The sequence below is a fragment of the Opisthorchis viverrini genome, assembly GCF_000715545.1.
Source record: "Opisthorchis viverrini unplaced genomic scaffold opera_v5_34, whole genome shotgun sequence".
Lineage (NCBI taxonomy): Eukaryota > Metazoa > Platyhelminthes > Trematoda > Opisthorchiida > Opisthorchiidae > Opisthorchis > Opisthorchis viverrini.
Genome location: NW_008751690.1, coordinates 1,114,568 through 1,128,569, shown reverse-complemented (window position 1 = coordinate 1,128,569; position 14,002 = coordinate 1,114,568). Strand labels below are relative to the sequence as shown.

General features: G+C 41.9%; 1 protein-coding gene across 1 annotated transcript in view; it reads left to right on the top strand.

Moving 5' to 3' along the window:
- Positions 1–14,002, top strand: part of T265_02675 (hypothetical protein) — a gene marked incomplete at both ends in the record, with an annotated part of 77,549 nt that overhangs the window by 32,173 nt on the left and 31,374 nt on the right. Inside the window, 8 exons of the mRNA XM_009166977.1 lie at positions 826–1,054; positions 2,910–3,274; positions 6,967–7,060; positions 7,155–7,294; positions 8,322–8,484; positions 9,841–9,941; positions 11,307–11,429; positions 12,560–12,908. Coding sequence (XP_009165241.1) covers positions 826–1,054; positions 2,910–3,274; positions 6,967–7,060; positions 7,155–7,294; positions 8,322–8,484; positions 9,841–9,941; positions 11,307–11,429; positions 12,560–12,908 — 1,564 coding nt within the window. The remainder of the gene's footprint in view (positions 1–825; positions 1,055–2,909; positions 3,275–6,966; positions 7,061–7,154; positions 7,295–8,321; positions 8,485–9,840; positions 9,942–11,306; positions 11,430–12,559; positions 12,909–14,002) is intronic.

Below are 14,002 nucleotides of genomic sequence, written 5' to 3'. Positions count from 1 at the left end.
ACAAAGTCTCTGCCAAATCTACCGAAGTGGCTTTTCAAGACTAATTCCAATCCACAAGTAGCCTGTGCTTGTCGATTTGAATCATCAAAACAGAGGCTTACTAAACCTGGTCTTAGAATACCTTGCCCAACGAGGTCAGTAGATACACGGATTTCGGTGACAAAAGCCGCAGAACCACTTATTGTTTGACACCCTACCTGAATGGCTCTTTAGACTTTTTTTTACACCACCCAGTTAGACAGGGTTTGAATTTTACTGTAAGCCAACGGTTTGTTCTTGTGTCTTTTAAATTTTATAACAAATCTTAGTTGCTTATTTGGTCACTAATCTCCCTTTTCAACTATTACATATACGGTGATCTGACGAAGAAATCCTGATGGTTTTAGTGGTCGTCACTTTATGATGTGGTAATTTGAAGAGAATCAGCCAGCTGAATGTCTAAGTAATAACAACAAGCCTGTTCACGGGATAGATTACAATTCATTTGTTCCAATATTTTCCTCATGTTCTGAGTTATGATACGCAGTATATAGTATCTGTAGCATACAGTGTATATGTAACACATACCGATAATTTATGGAGACATCCGACCATTCACTTCATACCAGATCTCAAGTGACTGTACCTAAGTGGCCTTCGCTTGGAGTGCTTTTCCTTGAATGAAGTGAAGTGGCACTGTACTACACAAAAAGCCTCTCTTAGAAGAAAAATATACCAGTTTCTGTCACAACCTCTATTCGAACCAGGAATCTTTGCACTGCCTGAATTCATCGCTAAACAAAGTGCGCGTCGTACTGTGAATCTGCCTTTTTGTTCCATTTACAGAACGTTGCTGACACCTGTTTATCTATTGGAATTCCATCCATCACTCTCCTGCGCACCGAGTTTGGCCGCTGCAATGGACCAAAGCGTACAGCAACTATATGAGCTTTTCACGCCGAACCATCCGATGCAGGAGATTGTTTTGGAGAAGCGATTTTATGACTTTTTACGTTACGAAGTCGAAACCCTTAAACCACTCGGTGGATCCTACACAGCTCAGCTACAGCGCGATGTACGTGGACGTATTCGCCAATCCGATGACTTTATTTGTTTTTGCACACATTTAGTCTCAAGGAACATGGAATCTGTTTCCAGCAAAGTGAGAATTGAGGCTCCGCCAATCGTAAGCCTCTATTACGGGGACCCCCCTATCACCAGATCCCAGTGAGATCGGCAAAGTCCTTTTCCATTTTAATTTTATTGTTCGCCTTGGAAAGAAATTACCAGTAACCGAGTGTACCGTTATAGTGAATTTCACTCATTACCAGTCCTCATCTCGAACCTATCACTGACACTCCACCATCTGAAATACACAGTGCAGTAGTGATACAGCAGTGACAGTTCTAAACAAGATTTTGCCTCTGCTTTATACCATAGGATAGTAGAGCTTTTCGGCTGCCTGGGTAATGATGATCTAAAATTCTATGCCTCAAATTGGCCCCGTATTTCACAAGTGACTAGTTTTGAAGTCTTTATTTTCCCGAATACTTTCTATCGTCTATCAGCATAGTGACCATTCCGCAGTGATTTCAACTGCCACACTATTAAGAAACTTAAGTGTTGTTAGTCTGGTAGTGTCTGTTTTAACCATGCTAACCAGATGTTAATAGGTTATCCGCATGAAAGAATTTGATGCCCTTCACAACCAAATCAACGACGGTTCTTGGACTTATGATACCATGGGACATTACTCCATAGCCTAATTCTATGTCCTGGTGCAAACAAGTGATTTTTTCAAGAGACTTCTCCAAAAAGTTGTGTACTTAGTATCCAAGTTAACCGATAACTGTTAATTTTTGACTTCGGGGTTTTATGTATTTGTTTGTAGGTTACCCTCGGTCTGGTTGATTATATCAGAGATGACCGCCCATGCCGCAATATGATTTTGTGGACCCCGTATGTTTGAGTGAATGCAGACCTGAATGATTACCTTATTTTTTGGAAGCTCGATAAACAGTGGTCAGGTTCATCCTTGTTTCTGTGGCAGACTTTTGGGATATGACCTAGAGAAGCCCAATTAGAAGGCCACGGTTTACTCAGACAAGCTTCATCACGTTGTCAGAATCATGCCATTTTAATATGATCTAAATTATTCACAAGCTCAAGTGCTTTGATGAAGTAGGCACCGGCGTATATCGGAGTGCACCCGTTATCATTCCGGCAAGCTAGGCAGCCAGATAACAGGCAACAGAATAAACATGGTGTACGCTCGTGGTGGACAGGCGTCCTGAACCGTTATGTCCATGGGACGAGAGTACCCTTGAGCTCCGTATAGTGTTCCAAGCTAATGATAAAAATCCAGAGAAAGTTTGATGAAGTAGTGTGTCTAAGAGAAGACCTCTAAAAAAGCCATCAGTTAGGGAAATATTCTAGCATCCAACAAAACGATTTTCTTCTGGAAGTATTACTGTGGCTAGTATATCACCCGCCCGTTTGCACATGGGTCCGTTTGCCCTATTCTATGTTCGCCTGCAAAGTGTGCCTTTAGAAAGCTTACTTAATATGCGCTACATAGATTTTGATACATAAAAGTTTATCCACATCTCCTGCTTCACCAACACAGCGAAAGGCCTTGGAAATAAACTCAGCAAGATTGTCTTCTATGCGGCGTGACTAATGTCTTGAAAGCGCTCCTTTTGGAAACAGATTGGCTTCATTTCAAAATGATTGCTGAAGAGTGTACCTATCAGTCCATTTAATACATGTTCATTCCGTATGATGTGTTTGTCCAAAGATGTTTCCTATGAAATCAATAGTGAATTTATGGGCTAGAAGCGCCTTATTTTTTGCTGAAAAATATTGGGTTTACTGATCCATCAGTTATTTGGTAACCCGTGACGGTTCAATTATCCTGTAACAATTTACAGCTATTCTCCTCCTACTTTGTCGAAGATGCCATCCAAATGTGTGAACTGTCCAATCAGCACCTTGCAGCTATTCAGAACCGCAATTCCCGAGGAGACAAGAAGACTAGACAAATGTACCTGCTGAATGAACTGGGTCGCCTCCTAGATCTTGTAACGCTGCGGCATCGTCTGATCGATTGTATGTGGGAGTGTGAAGTACTGTCAAAAATATACTTAACAGTGGCTCATGAAATGGGTTTCGATGACTTTCACCTGTTCATTCGTCCTTTGCAATTCGAGGCGGCCAAGTATAAAGAGGGTGCAGATGACCTCCGACCACCTATATATATAACGGCGGTACAAGATGATGATTCAATGTTAGACAAGTAAGCTTTCTTCTATGTCCTTTGGCCAGATACGGCAAAAAGAAGATTTTGTGAAAGTTTATAATTGAACCACTCAAGTGAACCGATGGAGTTGACGACAATGTGTTCGAATCTTCTTTGTTAGCATTGTTCATTTAGCTATTTCGTAGTTCAAGCTGCGAATTATTCGGAACGTCAACCATACGGTCAATCACACGGTTAAAGGATCGGTAGCGTAGTGTTATTATGGAAGCAGTTAACGTTAAACAGCAAGGCAGTCACTTGAGATTTGTGTGGAAGTTGAAAAGCCCATTATTCTACACATGGACCCCATTGAAACAAATACAACAACCTCAGTACATGCAATTTTATGCCTTCTATTCTAGTTTGGTATATTACCCATTCGTCGATGCAGCGTTTCGAAATGTTCCACCTACGTAGGCGTTTCTTCGTAGGTCAAAAACAAGAACCGTATCTGGCGATTCATACGTTAACGCATTAACGTGTCTGCTTAGTGATTGGCCCGGACGAGGGGACTTCGTACCAGTTGGCCGAACTCAGACAATAACCACAAAAAGTATGTATTGTTGCCACGATCCATCCAGTCCAACACCGAAAACAACAATTAGGAACTCGATGATAGGTTGCCTCGTCCTGTATTGCAAGAGCCCGTATGCTTTCAAAAATCGTGAATCTGCATATCCCGCAATATTTGATTGACGAGCTCAAAAAAGTGAATATCCGTTGCTTGGAGGGGATGGCTTACGGGTAGTGCGTATGAGAGCCGTTAACGTAACGCTAAAATAGTTACCTTAGGGACATTAAAAAGAATATTTATTTTGAGGTATTATCCCTTGTAGTATAGGTCTGTCATTGTAAGAGCCGTATATTATCACCTCGGATTTTTGGGGAGTGGAGGAGGGGACTTAAACAACAAAATAGTTTCTTGTGACAAAATAGTCTCCTCACAGGAACTACTTTCTCTTTAGGAGTTTCATCTGCCTCACCATCACTATCTCTTACTATTTTTATTAGAGGATATTAGTAGTGGATAAGGGTGAGATTCATTTTCAAGAGCTCATGGTCGGCTGTCCATTATATTGCAGCCTACTTTTAAATTTGCTACAAACTACAATATCCAATTTATGGGCTCTGATGAAGATAAACGGCGTCTTAGGATGCAGGCCTGATAAAAAGTGGCTGCCAACCGAGTCGTAGTATGAAAAAAGTTTGTGGTTATTAAACAATACATGTGTACCATGGTTATGCGGTGAATTAGACTGGGATACAGTCGATTAGTTCACATATAGCTCTTGATAGGGTATACTGGTTGATCCCGACTACAACTTTTGTATCGTTCGCTTGGAAATCTTCTGTGCTGCGCAGCGGCGAAATATTCGGTGACATATCAGTTGTGCAGTACTTTAACATTAATTAATTGATTAATTAACTTGTCAATTTGTCGTTAATTTTCACTTGCGTCCTATCTGAAGGTTACCTCCCAACTACCTGGTCGATTGTTGTATACAGCCACCTGATGAGCACTCGGACGCTGCTTTTTACGGCATCTGAATAGCTCCTCTCGCATTCGAAACACTTTTCATTCATTGCATTTCATCTAAGTTGTAAAATCATCAAATTCTTTCGAGGAATTAACAAATAGGGGTAAGGGTGATGAATTCCCAGTGGTGTCTATCGCTTAATGTTAACAAGGCTAAAGAAAGTATTTTCTTCACCTCCTCGCCGAATAAATATTTTCCGTTTTGATGTTTTTACACCATACATATTAGCAATTTGGTGGTTAGACTGATATTATCAATGTGATCGCACTGATAGTATTGAGAAGCCGCAGAAACATTTTGGCGAACTGTTCCTCATCAACCAACCCTCAAGCACGGTTGTAGCCGTTCGTGTCCTCATCTCGGAGCTAAACCCAGTCAAACTCAGGATAAAATTCATTGAAACCTTGCAGCGACTGCGTCTTTTCATAAAGAATTAAATGTTTCCACTTCTGTCTACTTTATAATACAATCCATTTGTGAAGAGTTCTCACGTTTCTCAGACAAAGAACTTGTTACAACTGTAGAATTTAGGTGTGAAGCGGTCTAACTTTTATGTAATAACTCAAATCTGACACAAGTCAGTTTTCAGGCCAAACGTCTACCTGGGCCTATATCGCCAAATCCGCTGTCAGTTCATGTATAGTATGTACCGAAATATGATTGATCACTTAAGGGCACATTGGCATACCCGAAGAAGATGTGGATTATTTCAACTCGTGGTAACAGACCGCCGGGACCGCTCAAACCAACAATATACTGATTTCTATATGGTGTCATGGTTGCTCGTGGAAATCTCATCCACGTACGTTCAAACTGGAGCTTATCCAGCATGCAAAGAGTGACACCTTGTATTGATTTAATGCACAGTCCATAGAGTGCGATTATAACAACTTTTGTATGGGTCAGGATAAATTGGCCAGCAGTTTGCATATAACCTCTTCGTCAGAACGAACTTTCGATGCTCACCACTATCACACTTCTATTTGTAAGCATAGTTGCTGCCATGTTGCGGACCGGTCTGTGGTAACTGATATTTAGTCTGAAACAGAGCTGACGACCAGTAGTGGACGATGACAGTAACAGTCCATTTTTCGAAAAGTTTAGCAGGAGTGTGTTTCAATTAAGTACCTTGATGATAACGGGAGACTAGTTCGTAATAACTCCGAAGATTCATAAACCACAGCGCACCGACTTCTAAATTGTTTGTAAACTTCCGCGGGTCTAACTGTGTTGTGGGAAAATGCTCAGTTTCTGCTTCCCATTCAGCTACGAATGCAAAATGGATTAGAATGAACAATCGGTTAGCAGATTAGAGTGTATGAAGTTGGGCATAATTGCTACCAAACTTTCTGGTAGAAACTGACAGATACTGTCAATCCCAGAAAGAGCCACGCTTCTGAACAGACAAACTGCCACATATTTGCATACAGTCTTGGTTCATACGGTTTGTAAACCTCCTCATAGTATTGGTACTACATGACAAAAATATCTACCCCAACAGACTCATATCGTGTGTCAAGTACTAACCCTGAAGATCACTTCAATCGATGAGAGTAGCACTCGGCTTGGGCGAGCTTTGTCCCGCACTGCTTTAGCGGGTTTGGACCAAAATTGCTACTGCTTCAGCAGTTAGTTATTCGCAGCACACAGGTACGGGTATCCAATAATAAAAGGAATCATGCATTCTTGCTTTGTCCGGCTGAAACTCAGCTGCTTAAAGGTATTTCTCAGCTGAACAACTACTCTGTCATAGGGGCATGAATGAACAAGTGACTGAGCTCGTAGTGACTTCTACTGCAGTATGCTGCATGGTTGCCACTTCACTGAGGTCAATGTTTTTGCAAACTGATATTCTTTACATTGGTCCATAGTACTGACATTTACTGGATACATGGAATTCAGGGTTATTTCCACAGTGCACAGAGCAAGAGTTTTCAATCACATAATCCATCTAGTTCGTTTTGGAGAACGGTTCCCCTGTCCAGATGTTATGTTGTTTGTTTAGGACTCGACGGCCCACCGGATACACCAAAGAGAGTACGAGGCAGGTTAACTGTGCTTAGCTTGTGGATGAGGAAAGTTTATCTCTATTATCACGGCCACAATTTATCTTCTCATCTCATCCATCACCGACTTATTTTTATGCTCCAGGTTTCTACCATCAGCTCTTCCGCTTGCTATCCATGAATTAGACGAAACGCACGTAGGAAAGTTTTCATTCCGAGGAAAAGTGACCATCATGGAGGTAAGTATGGTGCATCTACATATCATCGATGATGGTAGCTTCCATTAAGAACTGGGATTGAATATTTCATTTCGTCCAATTTCAAATTCCTTAGATGCTCGAGACACGTGGAGTTGAAAATATGCTGACAATCCTAAAAGTACAGACTGCTCATAAGAATGCCCTCACCGCATCCGTCATGCTGGCCTACAATGCCCGCCCCTCTTTCTATACAATGCATGCGCCGAAAACCAAGTAAGAAAATGCAGTTTATCAGTCCTTTCATTTGATTTATGAAAACCGTTTCAGTGCACTTTACGCCGTATTTCTTGAGGTCAAATTTCAATATGCATGGTAAAGACCGTCATATAACTAGGTTCTGAGAAAAGCTCCCTTAATCCGGTAACTTTTGTTGCATTTTCTCTCCAATATCTTTGAAGTGAACACTCCCAATCAAGGTTGCCGATTCGTCTGCGAAATTGTGCAACTCCAGATTGGGCACCCTACGACATTTATTAAACTTCACCTGGGATAACCACATATTTACTGAATTTTCGTGCATGACAGTAACCGCGAGCAATAGTAGATCTAATCGAAATTTCACATGTTTACTTTTAGCGTTTCAAAAAATACACCAAAATCCGGTTGGTTTGCAACGTATCAAGTGTCCGGACGCAGTCTGCCCTGAAAGATGACCACACAATCGTCTTGGGGCTACACAGTTTGGGCTCACTCAAAAGACAGATGTTAAGTGTTTTAGGTGCATGTGTGAATTTGCATTCTAAAGGTAATTCACTTACCGACTGCGTACGTCTACATTCGAGCCTTTTTCAGGTTATCACTGAGTTTATGTGTTATTGCAATTTGCCTTTCTTTGAGAACGTACGATGTGGAGGTGAGTCCAGCAGCCGAACAAGTGAGCATGAGTTGTCGTCCTCCCTGACGCCTGGATTGGAACATTTCATCTAACATTCAGTGTGAATTATCACAGTGGAATGAGGCAAACTATTAGTAATAAGTTCCTATTCAGCTTGAAGCAAATAATCCTCGTGTGGCCATCACAAGCGTGGATTACTCACATTTCGAAATCACGACTACTGTGCAAAATCGTTGTTGACATTGCATTTTCATTGAGATCCACCTGTGTCATAGGCCTGTGGATCGAATGTGTACCACGATTTATAATTGTGTTCACTTAAGAGTAAGCGACATAAAAACATATTATAATGAACAACCACATCTTGATCAAATAACCCACTTGCATCATTCAATCAATATTCAGAACCGGCATACTAAGGCCTTCAAACACTGGAGCCAATCTAATCAGTTACACGGGATTGAGCGGCACGCAAGTCGGGCCCACACCTTTGGCGCTGGAGCGATCAAAACACCAGTTGAATGCCGATTATCATCCTGAGGCATTCTTTTCTATCCAGTTGGAAAAGGTAAGCTAATTGCTCACATGTGGTTAAGTAAGTAAGTAAGGCAACGCTGGATCTTACTCGTTTATGTAACTCATTGTTGTAACTATTTTTGACCGGAAAACATGATCTCGTGACCACTAACAGCAATAGGTGTTTCTGCATCAGTTTCTGTCCACACCGGCTCAATAATTGCCCAGGAAGGTAGGATGTTCGATTTGTTGTACTGAATCAGCATTGGGTTATTTTTATTTCCCAATTTCATCCACTTTAACATGCAGAAGTCTATTTGAACAGAAGTTACCTAGTAACATTTACGCAGTACACTGAAACCAACCAGTTATTTGCCCAACGGTTCACTGGGATCAACGAACAAACAACCGTCATCAGTCATCTTCTCAGCTGTCTGAACACGAGCGCCAGCTCGGTCGCAATCGCTCAGGCTTGCTAGCAAACGCTCAAACAGACTGGGCGTTGGGTAACAGAACAACAATGGTAGTTATGGAGCATCCAGATGGCATGTATTGAGAAGCCTGTACACTCTTCTCTTCAACGTATGCCGTAGTTTCAGCTTCGAGGGTATTCAAGTACACTAATTGACCCTCCCTTTGCAGACGTTTCACCAGTTTTAGGGTCGCTGCGTAGACCTCAGAGACACTCAACTGCCTTTGTAATTTCTATGCTAAAGTACTTCAGCATTACCAGCTTCACCTATGGCGAGTAAAGTGCTACAATAAAGCGCGGTGAAGGATTCTGTTGAATCACGCAGTGCCTCGCAATGTTAACTCTTGCTTACGCATTGTCTTTGGTATTTATCACTGGTTGGACTACTGCACAACACCTAACCCATATTGTCCACATAAACCATCGTTTGGTTGAATTGCACCTTTGGTCGCTTCGGATCCTTGAGGTCTGAGAGTTTCGCCATATCATCAAGGTATGCCGTAAGAATTGGCGAATCAGGATCGGAAAAGTGATTTGAAATAAAAAGCTCAGTAGCATTGAGATCAACACCATATTTTCCTTGACTTTATGTATACGAAGCCACATGCCATTTCACCAGGGTTGCTGTTACAAGATTAAATTTAACTGAACATACACGTAGTGATAATGCCAGCAACTGTGGTGCGTGTGAAACTCCACTTGTAAAAGTTTTGCGGAGCACGTGAGTAGCTTACTTGAATTTCCTTTATGAAACCTCATTTAGAATGTGCCGTAGGATAATTAGTTCTGATGAAGTCTGATGTATTCTTTGGGTATCGCAAATTATGGTTGTGATGATGATCTCCATTAGAACAGCTGCAAAACTCAGTGGTTTTCCACATTAAAGATTTTAATTGCCATGGCAATATCGTTTCATTCTTCTTCTGTTTCACTTAGTCTCCAAGTCGTGACAGAACGCAGAATGCGTTTATCAAACGCACTCAAGGTGGTGGAATCGCTTCTTCGAAGAGCTCTGTGGAGAGCGAGAAAATGAAACGGTAATTTTCACAATCTGGTACTTTGTAGTGCAGCCCACTCCTAGGATTGTTAAGGCCGCCCAGTCTATTGTATGCACGTCATTTTACAACGGTAATGTGTGTAAGCCAGGTCACGCTTATCATAAAATAACAGATAGTCCAAAGGACTCAACATTGTCTGCATGAATGTAGTGGCATGTACAACTCGTATGGCAACTTCGTAATGACTGATAACTACGATTGCAGAGGAGGCGTGGCAATAGGATTCGAGGGCCTATCTTAATGAATGACCTACTTGGTAAAAATTTGAAAAAGCAATAAACCCAGAGAACACTGAATACGGATTCCGTTCTTGAACGGCTAGGTCAATTAGTACAAAACCAAGTTAGTCTTCTCATCAGCCGGTTAAAAACGATTGCCATAAATTAAGTAGACTGACGCATTCTCTAGACAGAGTAATCGCATTCATGAGGAATGACCGGGTTTTCCGTGCACGTAGCAGAAAATGTACATTTTCCTAGCCATACTATAAGAGATGATGGAACAGTTAAAACATGCGATGGAACACAGTGATTTCGAACTCAACACAGTTGCTCGAGTACTCCAGCTCCCAGTAGGCCATATACAATCCAGTAACTTTTGCAGCAGCAAATGAATTATCCACCAAATCCATGCGTTGCTGTAAAGAAAACCTATCATTGACGTTTCAGGAGTCCTAACAGAATGGCGTGCACATTGTGGACTCATTCGCTCATTTCAGAGATTCTACGCTTCATCAATCGAAAAATCTAGAAAGCACGACTGTTGCTCATAGCCTGAAAGATTCTTGGTACAAAACACCAATTACCGTTAGGTGTATAAACCTGGAACCATAAAACTACCGCAAGAAGACGATCCCTTGCACTGGACAGGTTGTTCTGTTTCCTATGCTTCGTTGCTCCTCCTTATCTAAGATTCGTGATAGTATTGAGGGGACAGAAGCCATATTGGGTATTTTTCCCGTAAATTGGTTGTCTGTCTGGAGTGTGGCAGCTTCTAGACTGTACAGAGGACACCTATTATCGCTACATCCTCACAAAGTACGGGATGTAAAATTAGTTGGTTATATTCTTCTTGTATCGGATCCTAAACCGGTTGTAACCAGATCTAGCACACATATGAAGGACTGGAATTACCTAACCACCGAAAGTAAATGCTTTTGAGAGGACTGTGGAAGATCTAGTGTGAACTGAAAGACATACCATTCTTGGATAACAGAACGTGACAGGAAATCAACTGTCAGTCTCCTCCCGCTCTGTATGTTACGTTTATGCTCTTATGAGGTATGAATTTTCCAAATACAGTGCCTGATTTCCTCAGACACTTTCTTTTTTTCAACACCAACAGAGAGTTCATTTCACAATTTTGCATGGACTTTGGTCAGCGAACTCAGCACATTTCACTGCGGGCGCAAATTATTTCTACCTATAGCTCAATCCTAACAATCTTGGAGAAAGTTCCCACAGTAACGTAAGTCCATAATGTCATGACTTTTCGGTTATTATTCGATGCGAGATTTATTCGGCGGCACGCAGCGCTCACACTGAGTGGCTTGACAGCGTCAACGAACGATGAACTTTGGTTTTCAGCTTGTTCCCGGGACAGAAAGCACCATCTATTATGTGAATGTTACTGAAGTTATACCCTATTACAAGTCAACCATGAACATACTGCACCGCTCTTTGCGAAGGGTCGAACCCACCTATTTGTATACATACAGTATATATATATATATATATATATTTGTCCACCAGAATACATTAATGTTGTTTGACTGCTCCCTGTGCCAACCCTTCGAGTCACTTCCACATAGGATTTCATCACCTTCTGGAAACGACCCGTTGGCAGTTAGGGGATATTTGAGAATTTTGATAGAGATTTCGTTCTGTAAGTACAGTCGATCCGGGTAGCACTCAATACGCCTGTCAGTACGTGACCGCGTGATTTGGATTGAAGGATGAGTGGCTCGATATCCTAAGCGCGAGATAATCACACTGCTGTTCAGTCGATCGTAGTCGAATGGTTAACTGTTCACGCTACTAGTCCCGTCTTCGAAAGTCCGAGACTCCTTTGAGTTTCGTGAGATGCGCACTGCTGAAGATTCCTAATAAGGATGAAACAGCTGTACAGTGCTCGACTTTTCAATATAGATGGTCTCCATGGAAAATGACTTATTTTGTACAAATTTCGTTTGCGTGGAACATGGCTCATGTTCCCGTTTGAACCCATCAAATAGCACATCCCTTTTGCGTTTTGATCCATTTCTCCTGCACGTATTTTTGCCTCGCTTGAGTCAACTGACAACCTGGTTTGAGAGGCCATTAGGGTGAGGAAAAGTAAGTGGTCCGGATGGAATTTCAGATAGCTCGAACGCCATTTTATGCTTCAGCATCAGCTTAGACACAGAGGAAATCATTCTTCAAGTAGTCATCATCCAGATACACTTTTTGGTTTCCCACGGTCATAAAGTCACTATGAGGTCGAATGGGAACCACGGTCTATGTGAATTGCCCACTGTGTAATCTTGTCATCTCCTACTGCCTAACGGTTTCGTGTGCGCAATGCGTGACTCAACTACTATTTTGTCTTTTATTTATCAGTGAGGACTTCTTCGTAATTGGTTATGCGTTCGAGAAAAAGAACCCAGAAGATGACCTTGACGTGCAAGTGACCGATCCAAGGACCCTCCGCACACGGCCAAGACGAGTTCTCTCAACAGATGGCACAAAACTTTACAATTTCTGGTTCATTCCACATTTTATTGAAGTGTTGTTCATATTCCGACACTTGGATGATCTGTCATGCACGAAGGCACTCCAGCGCATGGCTCGACTCGCGTGTGTACTGCATGATATCCTACATTATCTGATCGCTTATGCTCGTCTTGGAATTAGTTCGGCGAAAATTACGCCTGAACAACGACAACAGGTTATCGCCGGCTCACAAAAGGTAAATCACATTGCAACTTTTTTGAGTTAAACAGACCCGTTTGCGGAAGTTCCTCCGCAATGTTGTAATGTTGTAAATCCTGATACGAGGAACGTACCGAATTACCAGTGTGTCAGTGCTCGATTGCGATGTTCGATTTGGTTTTCCTGGTGTAATACGATGAAAGAGTTATGCCACGTATTTCAATTGCAGATTGTACTCTATGCAAACTCGTGACGCCAGGATCCATTACCACTGAGTTTTCGGGGCTCATTTTTGTGTTCTTTCCACGGTATCATCTTGGTTACCAGGTACAGCAAAACTCCTCTATGAGGCATCCAAAAGGAGGATGAAGATATCCTCAAGTGTAGCATTTCCCTTCAGGGGCTCACACAAATGCTCAACAAAAAGCCACGCATCCCACCAGAATACTTCTGACATGACAGACCGAGAAGATGAAAAATCATTTCATTGATTTTCCACGGACCTGAACACATCGGTTGCATCTTAAAGACTTTTGAATGGTTGATATGTAAACTACGTCATATTGACATCATCTTTCGTGGAAAGTGTGTCCATTACCCTGTAATGCTTCCGAGAACATGGCAGCTGTTAGCATTATCAAGGGTTCTGTTCTACTAACTTACACACGCATTTCAACGAGACTTTGGTCGTTAGAAGCTAAATTAGTTTGTATTTTCATTTCATCCATCACCCGGTCGATTTTCTAGCATCCCACCCTTGGCTACGTTGCATAACATTCGAACACAGTTGTCACGAAAAGATTTAGACCTTAAGAGGTTACCTTTGGCGGTTGTGAAATCGATATGCCGCGTTTAATGTCTCGACTGTGCTGCATTTTACCGGGGATATATGCCAAAGTTGCTACTGCATGGCATGGGAAGACATTTCTAGCTCTCTGCAGTTCGTCCTTCTCAGCTAGTCCCATTTTCCTAGGATGTATAGGTCTCTTCTCCAAGCGTACTGTGGATTTGAGATCAAACGACTAGCGGCTGCATTGTGATGTTTCGTATTGGCGAACCACTCACTTTAATAGGTTTCCACACAACAGACCCTTCCTTGGTTTTTACCCCCCTCAATCCTCCGCCTACGAT